Below are 19,172 nucleotides of genomic sequence, written 5' to 3'. Positions count from 1 at the left end.
TGGCTGCTCCATTAACCGGAGGTTTTCCAAAACAGACCGGGTGGTATAAGATCAGCTACCGTAGCAGAGGGCTCGACTAGATGATCATTTCTAGGTCTATGATTCCATGTCCTCCATGATCTAAATGGAAGTTGCCAAATCTAGAATTTGTCCTCACGTCCCAAGCAGTTAAGAACAAAATCTATTTCCTCTCCATCACCGCCTCTGCTGATGATGTTACAGTAATTGAGACTAAAGTCAACTCAGCTGGAAACCCACGCAAAGTTTCAGTAATTCAATAATTTATTCATCTAAAAAAGTGTGTAAAAGTATATAGCTCTCATCCACAAGGTATATATGAATGACATTTAAAATGGGAGATTTTTATTATTATTATTATTGGTTCTTCTTTTTATCAAAGTCTCTCTCTTTTTTTTTTTAAGTGTATTGTACCAGCGATATACTGTTAAAGATTTAAAATGAACTCCACGTAGTTCTTTTGTCTGTTTTGTTTTGTTTCAAATTGGCTATATATAAAAGAGGGTCACTGCAAAATGCTTAAGGAAAAGAAAATCAAAACTCTCCCAAAGAAATGTACAGCCTTTACATTTAAAAAAAGGTTCGGAAATATACATACTAGCATGCTGGACAACCGTGCGCTCACCCCACCCCGCCCCCCCACCCCTTTTTGCTCAAACTGTACTCATTCTGATTTTCCGTATGATTTCTAAAATTAGAAACTAAAAAAAATAAAATAATTTTTCACTCTGTAGGAAATCCAGGGCTTGTACATTTCAGATTAATTCAGTAAAAAACCCACAAGTAAAATAATGCATATTTAAAGGGAAATATACAGATTTTTTCACACTGAAGGTACATAAGATTTTTTTTTCTTTTTAAAATCTATTGCCATTCATTTATTTTGCACAAAAAATGTATAAATATGTTACCAGTTTCTCTTAACTTAAAAAAAATTAAATAAAAACAACATCAGATGAAAACTACTCCTTATTAACCCCTTCCCCATATTTATGGATTGAGGGGTTTGTTTTTTTTAAAATTTTTGCATTAGAATTGGATCTCGGGGGGGGGGAGAGAGAAGTCACCCCTTAATAAAAAAAACCAGCCCATTAAAAAGCCAACCCAACTATAATCCAAAATTCAGGCGAATCTTGGGAACAAATAACCCCAAAATGTTAAAAGATAACTTTACATAGTTTTGCTCACCAAGGTTGTTTTTTTTGTATACAAGTTTACAATCTTCATCTTTTAATGCTCTTCAAAAGGCCTTGAGAATTTTCCTTCCCGATTAAGAAAAAATAGTAATGTAACATTTTTTTTTAAAATCCATTTTACACTGTATACATTAGATACAAATGGTTTTCGATACATCTGATTTTTCCCCCCCTCCCCTTCCTATACATTGCAAAAACTCCTCCAGGTGGGCAGCCTGGAAAAGAGAATAATAAGAGCGATCCATTTACAGGGTCTTCTTCTGACCAATCCTTTCCCACCTTGCATGGGATTATTAATAATAATAATAATAATATTAATAATAATAATAATAATAAATCTGATTTAAACATTACATCATCGTTTCAAGAAAAATATTTAAATTCATAGAAATTTTCATATTTTTTTTTCCTTTTCCTTTTTCTTTCATTTAACCAGAAGAAGAGAGAGAAGACGTTTGGAAGAAGTTCAAAAATGCTAAAGGATCCTTTAAGGGTGGCCGTGACGACCAAGTCCCGCCCCCTTTTCCCCTTAAAAGCAGCCTTGGCCTGTCAGTGCTAGAAATGGGAACGCCCCCTTCGATGGCCTCCAATCCGAGGAGTCGTTCGAACCAGGGGCCTCCTACCTGGGCAGCTTTTAAGGCTTGTGGACTTCAACTCCCAGAATGCCTCAGCCAGCAGGGGAGTTGAAAAACCCACAAGCCTTTTAAAAGCTGCCCAGGCTGAGGACTTCTGGGAGTTGAAGTTGTCAAGTTTGGAGACCTCCCGATTCAAACAATTTAATGGCTTTAAGCTTTTCTTTTTTTAAAACAAACAAACCACCAACCGAATCCTGGCGCCAACTTCTTAACTAAGTCAAGCTTATGCTTTCCACCACCACCCGCCACGCCTACTCGGCGTCCTTTTATTTTCCATATTAATGCAATAAAGTCGCTTTAAAAAAAAAAACCTCCAAAATCTCTCTCGCGGAGATTGGAAGGGGCGGAGTGAATATGCACATCATCGTTATCGAAATTTAGGTCCATCTTGAGTGTGGATACGCAGATGGGGGATGCTGGGGGGGGGGGAAAAATCCACATTGATCAAATTGGAAGTTTTTAAGAAGAGTCTGGACAGTCATTTGTCCGGAATGGCGTAAGGTCCCCTTCCTTGCCTGAGCAGGGGGTTGGACTAGATGACCTCCAAGGTCCCTTTCAACCCTATTATTATTATTATTATTCTGTTCTAAACACCTCCTTAAACTTTCCTTTCCATTTCCACCCCTTCCCCCACTTTTTCAGGCGGTTTCCACACTTGAAGCAGCCAGTGATGTCTCTTCCAGCATACACCTAGAACTACACCTCCCAGGATTCTCAGCCCCTGCCCCAAACGATCCTCGCTACGGACGGCTTCCGGGTGATGCTGATTCCCAGCACATCTTGATGCTGTCAGATTGGAAAAGGCTGTTTTCGTGTGTTCCATATTTTTTCCCACTGGTTTGGGCTATTTTGCATGGGGTTGTCAGTTATCTGATTGACTTAGAATTAATTTGCCGGCAGGCTTCCTTAACTCCAAAAAAAAAAAAATTTTTTTTCTTTTAAAACAAAAGGTGACTCTTTTGAGTTCTTCTTCAGTGGCTCGTTCAAACTGCTCCGTCCCACCCCACCGGAAACGTCTCGTTTTTCCCCCACCCACCCCAATTTCTAGGCTAAAAAGCGAGAGGTATACCAAAAAAAATAATAATAATAAAATAAAATAACCCCACTTCTCGGTGAGATGGGAGTCGGATCGCGTGCTCTACCTGCTCCTCTATAATTTAATAGCCCCTATAAATAAATTAAAAAACAAAACAATAAACTGGACAAACGTCAGCATTGTCTCCAGAGCATTCGTATCTACATGGATGGGGGAGGAGGGGGCGCAAAAGAAAAAGAAAAAAAAAATCCCCCCCTCCCACATTCATTCAAATCCAATCCAGTCTGTCAAGGAGTTCCAGGTACACCGAAAAGTTAAAAACAAAAAAAAAAATCTCATCTATTTTCCGACTAGTAGAGGCCGCATTGATGCGACGGTTTTTCCAAGGAAAACGGCAGAGGCTTTGGGGTCAGCCCGACTGGTCGCGACAATATTTTGCTTTTTCTCCGGCAGAGATCCATGCACAGAAAAAGGGGAGAGAGAGAGAGAGAGAGAGAGAGAGAGAGAGAGAGAGAGAGAGAGAGAGAGAGAGAGAGAGAGAGAGAGAGAGAGAGAGAGAGAGAGAGAGAGAGAGAGAGGGGGGGGGGAACGAAAAATGAAATGAAAGACGTTATGTTTTTCGCCGTGATGCGTAGGTTCTGTAAAGTTCAGCCGGCGAATTAACACTGCCTCAAAGTTGTAATACATCAGCTGCCTGAAAGCCTGGTCAGAGTGGCTTGAGGGTGTCCCGTTTTTTTGTGGACTCCGATCCCGCGGGAGAGAATTCTCCTGCTTGTTGAGGAAAAAACTGGGAGCGCCGCTTAGCCTTCCTTCAGACTCGCCAGGGATCCGAACTCTTCTGCAGGCTGTGTGGCGGATTCTCCGAGTGGCAAGGGGAGCTTCGGCTTGCCCCCATCCCGGCGATTTAAAGGATGTTCATGATGGCGTTGTAGAGCTGAGTGAGCACCACAAAGTGAACAGGAAGGCAGGAGCCACGATCCTGGGTCGCTGGGTTGCAAGTCAGCCACGACAAGGCGTTGTATTGTTCCAGGACAAACCTAGAGAAGGGGAAAGGAGGTGAGGGGTTGGTGGGGGTGGGGAAGCTGCTGGAGGGATCTGCTCTGATCCCGAGGTTCACGCAACTAAGACGATCAAAGGCCTGGCGGCTAAAAGATATGAAGAACGGCTGCGGGACTTGGGTTTGGCTAGTCTAAAGAAAAGAAGAAATGGGGGAGACGTGATAGCAGCGTTCCAGTATCTGAGGGGCTGCCACAAGGCAGAGGGGGGCAGGTTGTTCACCAGAGCACCAGAGGGCAGGTCGAGAAACAATGGTTGGAAACTGATCAACCTGGAATTAAGGGAGGAGGAGGAGGAGGAGGAGGAGGAGGAGGGTGGGGAGGAGGAGGAGGAGGAGGAGAGTGGGGAGGAGGAGGAGGAATAGGAGGAGGAGGAGGAGGAGGACGATGGCTGTGGGGTCCTTGGTGCTCTCTGAGCTTGCTTGTTTTCTCGCAGATGTTTCAGGACCCAACTAGGTTACATCATCAGTGCTAGAAGGGAGTGGGGTTTGCTCTCTGTTTATATACCAGAGCAAGCCCACTTGCACTGATGTTATGTAGTTTGGGTAATGTAGTTTGCAAGAAAACAACCCAACTCAAAGAGCTACACCAAGTTGCTTCCACTCCTGATGGCTACACAAACACGGCTACTCTGTTATATTAGCAACAACTTCCTACCTAGCCCAACCAATAACCCACTTAGCCTCTTCTCCAAACTTAACCAGGTCTGAATCTTCCTTAAGCCTTTGATGCTCTCTGAGCTTGGTGGTTTCCTTGCAGACGTTTCGTGACCAAACTAGGTAAGATCATCAGTGCTAGGTGGTGGGGCTGAAGATGTTACCTAGGTTTGGTCACAAAACGCCTTCAAGGAAACGACCAAACTCAAACTAGGGATTTTTCAAAGCGATCGACAACATTTGGGTCGATTTTCGACAGCAGAGGGCTGCTCCGAGACCAACCTTTGCGTGATGGCTAACACAAAGCCAGAAGTTCCATTACCTTAGGACATCTGATGTGGTTTTGGAGTCCAAGGGATGGGGGACCCTCTGGGAAGTCCGGGCAGGAAGGAGTTCATCGGTCTGCGCTACAGAGATGTGATGATGTAGTGATGCCTATCAGGAAGCAGAACACAGGAGCGTGGGGTTGAGCAATGCACATCCTTCTGTGACCAACCCCCCCCCAAACTAGGGCGGCTTCCCATGTGGTCCCGCCCCGAGGGAATAGCAAAAACCAACCTTGAGAAAGAGGGGACACTGTTTCTGAGCTTGAGGACAGGAGGACCAGAACCACTGTGGGAGATTCCCGGCTTTGGCAGTGGAAACGAAGTAGCCCAGGGCGAGGGGCTGCTGCTTCAGTTCTTCGGGGGCTTCCCGGGAAAGGAGACGCTCCCCTTGGCTCTGAAAAATCAAGGGGAGAAGGGCAATGCAGGTCAGGGCCTGGAGCATGCAGGTATCCATGGTGCTCGCCCAAATGGAGCAACAGCATCAGTGCTAAGGGAGGAGGAGATTGGGGTCCTTGGTGCTCTCTGAGACTGGTGGTTTTCCTGCAGACGTTTCATGAGACATCTAGGAGGAGGAGGAGGAGGAGGAGGAGGAGGAGGAGGAGGAGGAGGAGGAGGAGGAGGAGGAGATTGGGGTCCTTGGTGCTCTCTGAGATTGGTGGTTTTCCTGCAGAGGTTTCATGAGACATCTAGGCAACAGCACCAGTGGCGGAGGAGGAGGAGGAGGAGGAGGAGGAGGGAGGAGGAGGAGATTGGGGTCCTTGGTGCTCTCTGAGATTTGGGGTTTTCCTGCAGAGGTTTCATCAAACTAGGCAACACACGAGTTCCTGCTCCGAGCACTGATGACATTATCTAGTTGGGTAATGAAAGGTCTGCAAGAAAACCGCCGAGCCCAGAGAGCATCCAGGACCCCAGCTTGGAAACCCTGGAAGAGATCTCCACTTGGTCCGATTTCCTTTCTTCATGTGATGTAGCGGGACAGCCCCGGAGAGCATCAAAAGCAGCCTAGCCTGCTTCAGCACCAAACACAACACCCTTAGCGTGCCAGAGAGGGCAACCCTGGCTTGCGAATTGGAAGCAATGTCCGATTTCCTTTCTTCATGTGATCAGCGGGACAGCCCCGGAGAGCATCAAAAGCAGCCTGCCTGCTTCAGCACACACCCTAGCGTGCCAGAGAGGGCAACCCTGGCTTGCGAATGGAAGCAATCAATTATAAAATCCACGGGGAGCAAGGGAGGCCCTGCCTTGACCCTGGGGGGGGGGGAGATCACAGGCTGCTGCTTTGGTAAGAACGAAAATTACACCTCAATTACCAGTCTCGGGTTAATGGCTAAACTGGTTACTCTGAAGGCATTACGCTCAGGAGGGGCCGCCGCAAGTTACCGACTCCCTGATTACTCATCTCATTACAGCAGAAACTGGAGTCGTGCAGAATAACCCTCCCAATGTTAACCACCACCCTCGAGAACGGCCAGGGCTAAAATGGGAATAACTACAATTTTAAAGGTAGACCTTGACTTCACCATCATTTGTTTAGGGACCGCTCCAAGTTACAACGGTACCGGGAAAAGGAAGCGATGTCCAGTTTTCACGTGCAGAATCCTCCCCCCCCCCCCGATTACGTGATCAAAATCCGGGCGCTTGGCCTCTGGCCTGTATTTGTGATGGCTGCACCGTCCCAGGGTTGCGGGATTCTCATTTGTAAGCTTCCCAGCTGGCTTCCGATAAGTCGAGATTCGCTTAACAACCCACAGGGTTCACTCAAACAACTGCAGCGATTCGCTTAACAGCCACGGTGCAGGAACCGGGGGAGAAAACACCCACCCACCCACCCCCCCCACACACACACTGCGCTCCACATCAAAGCTATGTTTATTTTATTTTTTCCCTCCAAAAGAACAGCGGTTCTTATAAAGCGGATTTTCTCCATCCGCTATTTTCTCCAGGACTGGGATTGCAACCTCTGCCGCTATCCCCCAAGTCAAAATCTGCTCCCTCCCCCCACAAAACATGGGGCGGGGGGGGGGGAAAGATGCCATTTTTCAGGAGCTGGAACCAACCCCTGCCAGTGGCAGGGAGATTGGGGGGGTACTTACCCGGCTGTGCTGAAAGGACGGTCCTCCTCCAATTCCAGGAGAACCGGGAGAGGGGACAGGGGAAGAGTTTGGAGATGAGTGGAGGTTCCCAGTCATCAGGATGCCGATATCATTGTCCATGTCATCCGGGAATGGGAGGTCAAACATGTCATCTCAAAGAGGAAGGAAGGGCAAAAGGAGGCTTCAGTATTATTATCTTATAGGTGGCCCTCTCTCTCTCTCTCTCTCTCCTATCTGTCGTGTCTCCTCTCTCTTTCTCTCTCTCTATCTGTCCATCTTTCCTATCTCTCTCACCTCTCTTCTCTTCTCTCGTTCTTTTCCTCCTCTCTCTCTGTCCATCTCTCCTGTCTGTGTGTGTCCCTTTCTTTCCTGTCTATCTCTCCTGTCTCATCTCTCTCTCTCATTTGTCCATCTGTCACCTCTCGTTCTCTTTTTCTCTTTCCCCTCTCTCTCTCCTCTATCTGTCCATCTCTTCTGTCTCACTCTCTCTCTCTCTGTCTTTCTCTCCAATCTATCTTCCCTATGTCCATCTCACCCGTCTTCTCTCTTTTTCCTATTTCTCTTTCTCTCTCCTCCCCCCCTCCTCTCTCTTTAATAATTAAACACAGAAAAATGAGTTGAGAAAATTAAATCTAACACTCTTTTGGAAAACGCAAGCCGTTGGACATTACTCCAATTACTCTGCAAAGCCCTAAGGGCCCAAGTTAATGCAGGTTAAATATTTGTCAGCCCAAAGTTCAGGAGGGGATTTGGGGCCAAGAAGGGATACCAGCACGAAAGGATGAAGAGGAGGTGCACTTGGTGAGGCCCACCAAGTTCCATCAAAAGATCAAAGGGAAAGGGAGGGAAGGGCGGAGAGAGGAGGGAAAGAAGGAAGGAAGGAGAAGGAAGGAAGGAAGGAAGGAAGGAAGGAAGGAAGGAAGGAAGGAAGGAAGGAAGGAAGGAAGGAAGGAAGGAAGGAAGGAAGGAAGGAAGGAAGAAAGAAAGAAAGAAAGAAAGAAAGAAAGAAAGAAAGAAAGAAAGAAAGAAAGAAAGAAAGAAAGAAAGAAAGAAAGAGGAAGGAAGGAAGGAAGGAAGGAAGGAAGGGAGGGAGGGAGGAAGGAAGGAAGGAAGGAAGGAAGGAAGGAAGGAAGGAAGGAAGGAAGGAAGGAAGAAAGAAAGAAAGAAAGAAAGAAAGAAAGAAAGAAAGAAAGAAAGAAAGAAAGAAAGAAAGAAAGAAAGAAAGAAAGAAAGAAAGAAGAAAGAAGGAAGGAAGGAAGGAAGGAAGGAAGGAAGGAAGGAAGGAAGGAAGGGAGGGAGGAAGGAAGGAAGGAAGGAAGGAAGGAAGGAAGGAAGGAAGGAAGGAAGGAAGGAAGGAAGGAAGGAAGGAAGGAAGGAAAGTTGGTTGCAAGTTTTCTGGGGAGGTCTGTCATAACTTTGAATGATTGTTGAGCAATTGTCATAAGTCAAGACCCACCTGTATAATCCTGGCAAGAGAAAGTCTCTAGGATTTATCTATATTAGATATAATAGGTATATATTAGCTCATCCATGAAGCTTTCTCAAAGGAAGGCTGGGAAGACCGCAAGTCGCAACTTCACCAACTTAAGATTTCGCCCAATTTAAATATTTATTTTATTTATTTATTTATAATGAGACTTGTATGCCGCCCTATCTCCCGAAGGACTCAGGGCGGCTAACAACAATAAAATACAAATGAATACAAATATTAAAAAAGAATTAAATTGTGTCAAAGTCCCACTAAAACCAATAAAAACATTTAAAATCATAATTAAAAACCCCATTATCGTCAGTCCAGGTCGGCCTGTTGGAAAAGATATGACTTAAGGTCACAGTGAAAGGACCGAAGGTCTGGGGCCATCCGGAGCTCCCGGGGGGGAGCTTTATTAGAAATTATTATTAGAAATCCTTCCCCCCCCCCCGTAAAATAACAGACCAATTTCAAATGCCAAGGAGCCCTCAGCAAAATGTACGTAGATACACATCTACTTCGCAAAAGGATTTGGAATTCCATTTTAAATCCCGGGCTGAACCTTTCTGATTGGTGCGCCAAAGGGGAATCTTGACACACCCCCACACCCCCCACTCCTTCCTCCCCCCAGCAGCAACTGACTCACCATTATTGGGGCTGAATCCATCTTCGTTGGGATAATTTGCGGGAGCGACTTGGATGGTTGCCGAAGTTGGGAAAACCAGGATGTGAGTGCAGGAGGCATCCTGGGGCGTGTTCAGCTGTGAAGACTGCAGATTAAGGGCAGTGCTGCGGCCGAAGACAGACCCCATGGTGACAGCATCTTTCAGAAAGAAAAGGAAGAGGTGCAGTCAGGCTGACTCGCCACACCCTCTGGAGCAGGGGTCTCCAACCTTTTGGGCACCAGGGACTGGATCCGTGGAGGAAGTTTTTCCCACGGACCGGAGGGTGCCTGGTTTTGTGTGCTGCCTGCATCCCACGGATGGGGCCTTGCTTGTTTGTGCGGATTGGTTGCTAGCGTGCTGTGGCCCGGTCCCGGTCCACGGCCCCGAGGTTGGGGACCCCTGACATAAGAGTCAGCTCATTGTTCCCTAACGGCAGCCAGATAATCCTTGCAATCTCCTGGCTTAAAACACATCCCTATATGTGTATATGTGAAAATATAATGAAAATTGCTCTAACTGATCGTGTTATCATTAGAAATGTTATTAATTTGACTATGCTGTCGTAGCTAAGGAAATTCTTGTTGATGTAACTTGACCTATCTACAAATGACTTTGTTATTTACTATTGTTTACTTTTAATTACCCAACCACCGCATTGCTTCATAAATACCTGGATGTAAAACTAAAAACATTAAACCCACATCACTATGAGAAGACCTCAGGGAAAAGGCTTAGAATAAAGAAGTCTGAGAGTGAAGATTCATCCTCCGAGCTTTGGGGGCTGGTTGCCGACTGTTTCGCTACCAGGCTAGGCAACGTTTAAACTCTGCTGAACGAGGTCACAAACCAATGTTCAGAAACCAACCCACAAGCTCGGAGGACGAACCTTCACCCTCACGCTACCCCAGAGCTACAGATGTTCGCCACTATTGCATTTAGAAGTCTCTTGCCACGTGCTAAATAAAGAAATAATACTCTCCCCCCCCCACACACAAACCATTCTATTTTTTTTTTTGCCCCAGAGGTTGAGCATTTGATAACAGTCCTTGGACATGGAAAGGCCCCTTTTTCCAAGCCAAATTTTTTTTTTGGGGGGGGAGAGAGAGACAGAGAGACAGCAAAGGGAAGATGTTGGTCCCACGAAGCCCCCCCCAGCCGTGCCTAATTACCTGGCATCACCACAAATGAACCCTGCGGTTCCATGGCAACCAAGCAGGCGCTAAGGATGGAGGGAGAATCTGCCGAGGAGATGCTACACATCCGACACACCTCCTTCAACTGCTTGCTGATTGTCTGCAGGGAGCATTCGCCGAGCAGAATGCTCCAGTCTGAAAAACAAGAGGAGGAGAAGGAAGATATAGAGCAGAGGTCCCCAGCCTTTTGGGCATCACCAGGGACCGGTTCGGTGGAGTGAGTTTTTTCCGCGGACTGGAAGGTGCGTGGTTTTGTGTGCTGCCTTGCATCCCCACGGATGGAGCTTTGCTTGTTTGTGCGGACCGGTTGCTGGCATGCCGCGGCCTGGTACCGGTCCACGGACCGGGGGCTGGGGACCCCTGAAATAAAGGCTGTCATCTAACGAAGCTTCCCTCAACCAGAAGCCAAAGTAGAACAAGATTTGAGCCCATCCCTTGTGGGGGAAGGACATCCTGGAGGACCATTTCCGACAGGGCTCCATGTTATCATTTACTCCTGGGCAGTTAGTTTTATAATTGCATCTTGTTCCCATCGTGTTCATCCTCCTCCTATCTCTAAGTCCCAATGGTGCTTTTTCCAAAAGGCAAACTGGGCTTGGTTTTTCCTTGAAGACGTTTCGCTTCTCCTCCGTCATCCGACGGAGCTGAAGAAGCTTCTTGGATGAGAAGCGAAACGTCTTCGAAGAAGAAAAACAAGAAAGTCCAGTTGCCTCTTGAATGACGGAGTATCTCCACAGACGTTTACGACCTTATTTCTCCATCCCTTCTCTTTACATCCTTTTTTCTTACTGTCTCTCTTTTGCATCTCTGCTCTGCCTCTTTTCTCTGATTTGACTCTCTCTGGTCAAAGGCTAATAAGACGCTTCCTTTATACATGTTGCTCAACCCGTTAGTCGCAAGGGGGAAATGCCAGAATTCATTGACCCTCGAAGTTATCTAACAGCCCTGCCTCCTAACTGGAGGGCAGCATTTAGCAGTTGTTTTAGCAACCAGTTATTATGCCCTCCTTTGTGCCTTGAAGCTCTTTCACACACTTGAAACACTCTGAAAGTGATCAAAGCAGAGCGGCTGAGATCTAAAGCGTTACACGCATCTCTAATTCCTGCCTTTCCTCTCATTTCACGCAGGCCGCCAAAATATATCAATCTATAAAGCAGGAGGGCCCAACCTTGGGCTTGCCACAAGTTGGACAAGCCTGTCGTAGACAAGCCACTTATTTTAAACTAGGGGTCTCCAATCACTGGGGCCGTGGCCCACTACTGGGCCGTGGTCTATTCGGAATTGGGCCACGCGAGTGGCTAGCTGGGGCACCCGTGCGTGCAGCTCAGCTTGAGCAAGCGCACCAGCCCACCACTTGCATGGCCCAGTTCCCCTCTCCCCCCCACCAGCCGGGCCGCCAAGCTGCAAAGGTTGGGGACCGCTGTTCTAAAGCTTCAGCCTGCGAAGACTCAAATATAAAAGCACTGCAGCCAACGAACATACAAGAAATAAGCCACCTCAGCTCCCTTGCTTCTGAAGGGACTAGTAAGGTGGAAGGATGAAATGGCCTAATCTTTGTGGGCCCCCCGCACACACAGACACACCCAGACACGGCCTTGCAGGGTTTCCCATTCTAATGACCAGGATGACATTGCCACATCACTTTTTAGACAGCCTGGCTCCAAACCGAGACCGTTTCTATTATTTTGCTAACGTGCTTTAAAAAAGGACAGTCCAGATTGGCACTTCCTAGGAATACAAAACCAGACACTCTTCTGGTTAAAGATCCTGACACAAAAGCAGCTGGGCTGTGATGGGTTAACCTGCTAACTATCTAATGGAAGCAGGGGAGCGCGGGGGTTATTGCACACCCATGTTTGAAGGAAAACATAGCTTATGCTTTCTGTTATGTAGATCAGGGCTTCCCAACAACCGGGCCATGGCTTATTCGGAACCAGGTCCTGTGAGCGGTGGGCCAGCGTGCACACATGCGAGCGTAGCTCAGCTTACACAAGTCAAGCTGCACATGTCGGTGTGCTCACGCCGGCCCACCGCTCGTGCAAGTTGAACTGCGCGCACATGGGCATGTGTGCTGGACCACCACTCGTGTCAACCAGTTCCCCACCCCCCGCAACAAGCCACCAAGTTGCAAAGCTTGGAGAATACTTGATACAGGTGTTACAGGTGGTGGTCCGGGGCTGTTCTGTCCCAGGATTGTTCTTCCAAAATAACTTACCAACAATCATATGGCTACTGTGAACGAGGAGACACACGCACAGGTGTACACCTGCCCCCTGCGTCATGTACTCTGGAGGACCTTATGACACACAACAGAATGCAATTGATCTTACATCCTTCTGGGCCTAATTTAGGCTTTTATACATTTAAAAATTTTATGTTGGTACTTATGCCTATGTGTAAACTTTTAATAGTGATGCTTCTGACATGCATAAAATAAATAACAATCCATCCTGACAGCGCCTCAAGGGCCTACTGTCAACCAACTGGGAAAGGCTATGTAGCCCAGGTACCTTTCAGCTCCCCGTGGCCAAGCCGTCCGAGGCGCCCAATCACGACTCTCCAGGGAAGTGACGTCATTTGGATGAGCCCGATGCACCATTCCCAGAGCTTCTGCAAGCCAATTTTACGCGCTGACACCTTGCACCTCCGTGATCTGGAGGGAAAAGAGGGTTAATAAGAACTTGTTTTACTTCTTCTTGTTGTTGTTTTCTTTTTACGACCTGTAATCCCTTTATTTGGGGTGGAGTCAAGGCAAATGAATGGAGCTGAGTGTTTACTGGCCGGATGCCCTTCCTGACGCCTACGCCAAGTTCACAGCAGATATTTTCTCTTTGCATCCTGATAGAGAAACATCTGTTTGGAGCTCAGCATTTACTAGCCGGATGCCCTTCCTGACACCTATGCCGAGTTCACAGCAGATACTTTCTCTTTGCATCCTGATAGAGAAACCTCTCTTAGGATTGAACTCTCAAGTCTTCTGAGCGGGAGACGAGCATCTTCACCTCTAAGCCACCACACCGCTGGGTTATAAGCATGCACTCAATGTATTTAAGGCCAGGAAGTCCAGCAGGATTGTCTGCTCCAAAGTTTGCAGCTGGGTTTTTTTCTTCTTCTTCTTTTTTTATAGCCTACCTGTTTGGCAAATCGATGTTGACAATGCAAGTTTCCAACAAGTCCCCATGCAGGTCGGTGCAGGAGGCCAGAAGCCAACGTTGATCGTGAGAGAGACAATATCCCACAAAGAGCACATTATACTTCTGGCTGGCTTCACCAAAGGTCTCCCCGAGCTCCGTCTGTTTGTCTTTGATAGGTGCCAGGATAAATGGAGGGGAGTACAGCTGAATGGGACTCGGCCGCTACAAAAAGGGGACATTACACACAGAGAGAGAGAGAGAAAGAGAGAGAGAACAAGTGACAGATTTATTTATTTATTTTTATTTTAATTCCATTTATATCCCGCCCTTCTCCGAAGAGTCAGGGCGGCTTACAAGCTTAGCAGATTGTTCCAAGCTGAAAAAAATGAAGGCTACAGATAGTCTTGACCCACAATAGGGACCAGAATTTCCACTGCGAAGCAAAGCAGTCGTTAAGCGAATCCAGCTTCCCCCATTTGGCTTCTGCTTATCACGATCGCAGAAAGCCATCACGTGATCCTGGGACGCTGCCATCGTCATAAACTGGGCGCCAAGCGCCCCAAATGTGACGACGTGACCCTACGTATGCTGCAAGGGTCGTTAAGTGTGAGGACAGGTTGTAAGTCCCTTTTTTTTTCTGTGCAGCTGTAAGTTTGAACGGACATTAAACAAATGGTTGCAAATCTACCAGTATAAGTGTATAAGCCACGATGCTCAAGCTTGAAACAGGAAACCTCCAATATTAAAATCCACATCACCGGCAGAGCCCCCAACACCCGCGCCCAAAGCCCTTGGAAACGGGCCTTCAGAGTCTTATGAAAGCCTAACAGGGCTGGGACCGTCCGGATTTGCCAAAGAAGGCCATTCCTCAGAGCGGCACTGCTGCTACGGTTTTAGAGGGAAGAGCGTGGGCACCGAGAGGCTTTGCTGGGTCCCCTCCCCGCTCACCTCAGAGTTCTTCAGCGTCATCTCAATGCTGGCAGCTGGTCCAAAGCCAGTCAGAGACTTAATGTGAATCTGCGTGGGTAGCGGTCGCCGGCACTGGCAGTAGGCAGAAAATGCCAGGGATTTCAAGTGCTGGATATAAAAGATCTGCTCGTCCTTCATGGTCTGCAGCATATATTGGCAAGGCACAATCTAAAGGAAACAGCAAAGCCAGGATTAGTAAAACTATACCTATAGTATTTTTATTTTATTTTTTTAAACCTGCATGTCCAAAACCTAGGGGCCTTGTTATATCCACAGGATGGTCTGGGACACCACACATCTCAAACCCGATTGAGGCGTGTCGTGTCCCAGACCATCCTGTGGATATAACAATATCTAACCAATTTGAGATGCAATCATAGTAACGATCTGCTGTCCGGGAAGAGAGGCCTATTAGTGATTCAGGAGCTATTGTCATTAGCTATTTTCATTCAAAAGGAAAAAAAACCCTCCGTTGCTTCCCTGTGACAGTGGAGTCTGGTTCTCATAAAGAACAGATGTGACGGGGAATGCCTGCATTTAGCTTGTTTCGCTTCAGACTGTCAATAGGGATTTGGTGCGATGAAACCCTAACCCTTTCTGCCGAAATCCAAAATCATGGAAATAAAATAGATGTCAAAGAGAAAATCTGTTATATACATTTTCAACGTGGAATCATTTTACCGGCTTCCAATGTGGAGAAATTCCATTCTGGAAGCTCTTTCCTGAAGTGTTATATACTCCAGGTGCACATGTATTATCTAAAATATTACATTCCCAGACTTGAATTTATTTTCTCAATTGCTTCGGAGAAATTCTGCCTCAAAGTCTCTTTTTTTAAAAGAATATAGCCTAAAGTGACTGCAACCAGAACTTTAAAGCTTCTTGAACACAGAAAAATCAATCACGTCCTTAAAATTTAGCGTTGTTTCAGAGACTTTTTTTTCTCCTGGTCTAGTCCGGAGAAAGCAAGAAATGTATTAGTCTCATCATGGTCAGCCAGCTTCATAAAGGAAATAGAATTAGCAAACTAGCTTTATCTGAACAGCGATGCGTGATTTTTCTAAGATATAATTATAGGAGAAGGACGACACATTTTGTGTCCCCTATTACGCAAATGCGATTTTTGTTCCCAAGGCACAGTAAAGATGTGTACAGAATGCACTGCTTAAAAGACAACTTGAGCTAGTTGTGCTTTCAGGATGAATCTTGTGGTGGCGGGGGGAGAGCATATGCAGGTAGCTCCTCAACTTGCAAGAGTTCGTTTAGTGACCGTTCAAAGTTACGACGGCACTGGGGGGGGGAATTAATTTTTAATTTAAAATTTAATTTTAACTGGGGTTTTACTTATTCAGGGACGAATATAATTTTTTTTAATTTGTTTTTAACTTTTGTATTTTTGTTTTTAATCACCCTGTAAACCGCCCTGAGTCCTTCGGGAAAGGGCGGTATATAAATGTAATAAAATAAATTAATAAAATAAAAAAGTGATCTATGACCATTTTTCACACTTGCGGCCACTGCAGCATCCCAGTGGACCCTGGTCAACAAAATATTGCTACAACAACCTGTGGCTTTTTACTAGATGGCTCCGTTGGGATTAAGGAAGGCAATTGTGCCAATCTTTATAGACCGGCAGTCCTCAACCTTTTCTTCACCACAGGCCCCTTTAAACCACCTTTTGCGGGCGCTACCAAGCTCGAAGAGCACCAAGGACCCCACAATGCAACCCTGAGCTACAAATATTCTCTTTATTTCGGCTTCGGTAGCAGCGTAAGTTCCTCTTCCAGCCGACCCAAAAGGCCCGTCTGCCTGCCTCAAGGGAAGCTCACCTGAAGAATGAAAGAGCTCCTCATGTTTTCAGGCAGGTTGTCCAACATTTCGGTGTAACACCGCATCAAGCTCAAAAGCCAGAAACTGACAGAAGAGGATTCCTCTTCCGCGGTGTAGGTGAAGGGATCCACCATGTAGATGACCACAGCCGGTGGGTAGGCATGGCTGTCGGCGGACTCGGGTTCCGTGGGAATTCCTATCCTCTCCCTCTCTGCAGAGCTACCAAAAAAAGGGGAAAAAAAGATTTATGCCAAGTGCAGGAAATCAGGAGTCCAGGCGGTACAAATGAATATATAGGTTTACTGTATGCTACAAGAATCTGAGCTACTAATGGTCAAAGCAAATTCGTAGTAGATAAAGAGTCCATGGAATTCAAGGCGGGCTGGTGTTGTGATTCAGTGTCAGCTCCCTGTGCTCCCAGCAGCCAGCAACTCCCACGCTGGCTCAGGAATTCTGGGAGTTGAAGTCCATGAGTCATAAAAGAGCTGAGGTTGCCTACCCCTGGTATAGGGTCTACTGCTCAAGTAGGGGGTTGGACTTAGGGGACCTCCAGGGTCCCCTTCATCTCTGTTATTCTATCGTCTCGTACAATTTTAAAGTTTGTCCTGTTTTTTCCCTATTAAGTTACAACCCATGTGCTTAAAAGGATTCCTCTGCTGTTAGCTCCTTAAAAGAAATACATTCCCCCCCCTGGGCTCTCACAGGACCAGGTATGGGAAATACACGTTCGGGAAGTGTTATGGAGGTGCTGACAGGTTGAGACCACAGATCACTCCCCTGTTGCTCTCTCCATAATCCAAAGGCCTACTTTTTTGAACCTTCATAGCATTTACCGTTTGAATCCAGTGGAAAAAAGTGTATCTCCTTTAAGCAACTGTTGAGCAACCGGTGCTAGATCCAAAGCTTCATTGTCCATTTTGGATCCAAATAGTACATAACGTCAAGAAGAGGGGTTGACAACAGCAAAAGGAAGGGGGGGGGCACAAGACAACTGAGCTTCCATTTCAAAAAAATAAAATTAAGAACATATCATCTTTGTATTAAGGATTACCTTGACACAGCCCTAAACCTGGACTGAAAATAGGGCACAGGCTATATTATCCCACACAAAGACTTAAGCACCCTTGCTGAAATTAATAAGCTTCTGTTCTCTGCATTATAGAATTATCCAGTAATTACAACTTTGACCCAGGGCCAGTAACCAATTTTTGCTATTATGATTCACGACCAGCAGGGGGCAGTATGTGGCTGATTTCCCACCACCACCACACACACATACCTTCAAACTGAGATTCATCACATATATCCAGCTAGTTTTATTTCTCTGGGGTTCAAACTCTCTACCAAAAACTAATTCCGTGTACCATTATATACTGGTATATATTAAGTCCACTTTATGAGAAGGAAGGACTCACTGGAGAAGAGCCTAATGCTGGGAAAGGTTGAGGGCAAGAGAAGAAGGGGGCGACAGAGAAGGAGGTGGCTGGATGGAGTCACTGAAGCAGGAGGCGTGAGCTTAAAGGGACTCCAGAAGATGGTAGAGGACAGGAAGGCATGGAGGAACATTGTCCGCGGGGTCGCGATGGATCGGACATGACTTCGCAGCTAACAACAACAACATATATTAAGTCTTCCTCTACAAAGGGATGTCCGGCCTTGGTGGCTTGTAAGACCTGTGGACTCCAACTCCTAGAAGTTGGCTGGCTGGGGGGAATTCTGGGAGTCGAAGTCCGCAAGTCTTTAAAAAAGTCTGTGGTGGGATTCAAATAGGAGGGACAACCGGTTCTCTGTGTGGATGCCGCTTCTGGAAGTCCGTTCTGGGCCCGGGGAACAAAAAAAATTAGCCACTGGTTCTGCCGAAGTGGTGTGAACCAGCTGAATCCCACCCACTGCTTAAAGTCGTGGAGTTTGGAGACAACCCCCCCTCCCCAACTCCAGAAGGTGGAGGAGCGTAACTTCCAGACTTCCCAAGCCAGCCGTTCAGGCAAAGAGATGCCAACGCTTATGAAGTTGGTCCAGTAGAAGCAAAGAGGGGAATAAAACACTTCAGCCTAAAAAAAGGGCCCAAAGTGAGAGTAGTCAACTTACTTTTCCTGCCCTTCTGGCGGTTGCTGTGATGAGATTGGGCCTGCCTCTGCGTCTCCTCCTCCGGGGACTGTGCTTCCTTGGGGTCTCTCCGAGGGAACTGCCCCAGATATTGGGTTTTGACCTTGAGGTAGGCCTCCACTGAACCCTGAAGAGGAGGTAGTGCTTGTCTGGCTAATACTGGATGCCGAGGAAGAGGAGGACGAGGAGGAGGAGGAGGAGGAGGAGGAAGAGGAGGCGGCGGCCAGGAGCTGGGGCACCGAAGGGCCTGGGACGGTACTGGTGCCCACCGAGAGACCGCTGGTCCCATTAGTGGAGGAGCTGAAAGACGGGCCAGCCGAGGGAGCCGTAGGTCCAAGACAGGCCAAAGTGGAGGAAACTGATCCTGCGTTCCCAGAGATGGTTTGCTCCAGGTTGGAGGACGATGGTGGGGGTGCCATTTGGTGTTTCGGTGGCGTCAGCAGGCTGCTGTCGAGTTGCAAAGTAGCTAAGTAAGGTGCTGAAAGGACAAAACGGGAAGCAAAGATTTCAAAAGGACGTCAAGGAGACCCACGCCAAAGCCGAAACACACTAGACAATCCCTTGTTTTCTAAAATAGCAGGAGAGCACAGAAATCTTCGAAGACCGGGATGGATAAAAAACAGTCGTTTTTTGCTAAAAGATCATAATAAGCAATAAAAAGTAACTGTTTAAAGCATATCTACCTAATCTTTTTATTGCTTATTATGATCTTTTAGCAATAAACGACTGTTTTTTATCCATCCCGGTCTTTGAAGATTTTATACTTTAAGTAAATATGCCTGGGATTCG

At 46.7% G+C, this 19,172-nt stretch overlaps 1 protein-coding gene across 10 annotated transcripts in view; it reads right to left on the bottom strand.

The window, feature by feature from the left end:
- Positions 1–264: 264 nt before the first annotated feature.
- The window catches only part of MED13L (mediator complex subunit 13L), a 150,033-nt gene continuing 131,125 nt past the window's right edge, over positions 265–19,172 (bottom strand). For 9 of the 10 annotated variants that reach the window (XM_081339077.1, XM_081339086.1, XM_081339083.1 and 6 more), the window contains 11 exons: positions 18,366–18,861; positions 16,277–16,496; positions 14,427–14,615; positions 13,477–13,700; positions 12,855–12,997; positions 10,321–10,479; positions 9,133–9,309; positions 7,016–7,167; positions 5,155–5,316; positions 4,919–5,031; positions 265–3,922 (listed from right to left, as the gene is read on the bottom strand). In XM_081339077.1, coding sequence (XP_081195203.1) covers positions 3,790–3,922; positions 4,919–5,031; positions 5,155–5,316; positions 7,016–7,167; positions 9,133–9,309; positions 10,321–10,479; positions 12,855–12,997; positions 13,477–13,700; positions 14,427–14,615; positions 16,277–16,496; positions 18,366–18,861 — 2,168 coding nt within the window. In that variant the 3' untranslated portion in view covers positions 265–3,789. Of the gene's footprint in view, positions 3,923–4,918; positions 5,032–5,154; positions 5,317–7,015; positions 7,168–7,468; positions 8,510–9,132; positions 9,310–10,320; positions 10,480–12,854; positions 12,998–13,476; positions 13,701–14,426; positions 14,616–16,276; positions 16,497–18,365; positions 18,862–19,172 lie in introns of those variants that run through there. The other variant, XM_081339078.1, reaches the window with a different exon arrangement.

This window comes from Vipera berus (genome assembly GCF_964194415.1).
Source record: "Vipera berus genome assembly, chromosome: 14".
NCBI classification, from domain to species: Eukaryota; Metazoa; Chordata; class Lepidosauria; order Squamata; family Viperidae; genus Vipera; species Vipera berus.
The sequence above is the reverse complement of the archived record's forward strand: the minus strand, read 5'-3'. Positions and strand labels throughout refer to the sequence as shown.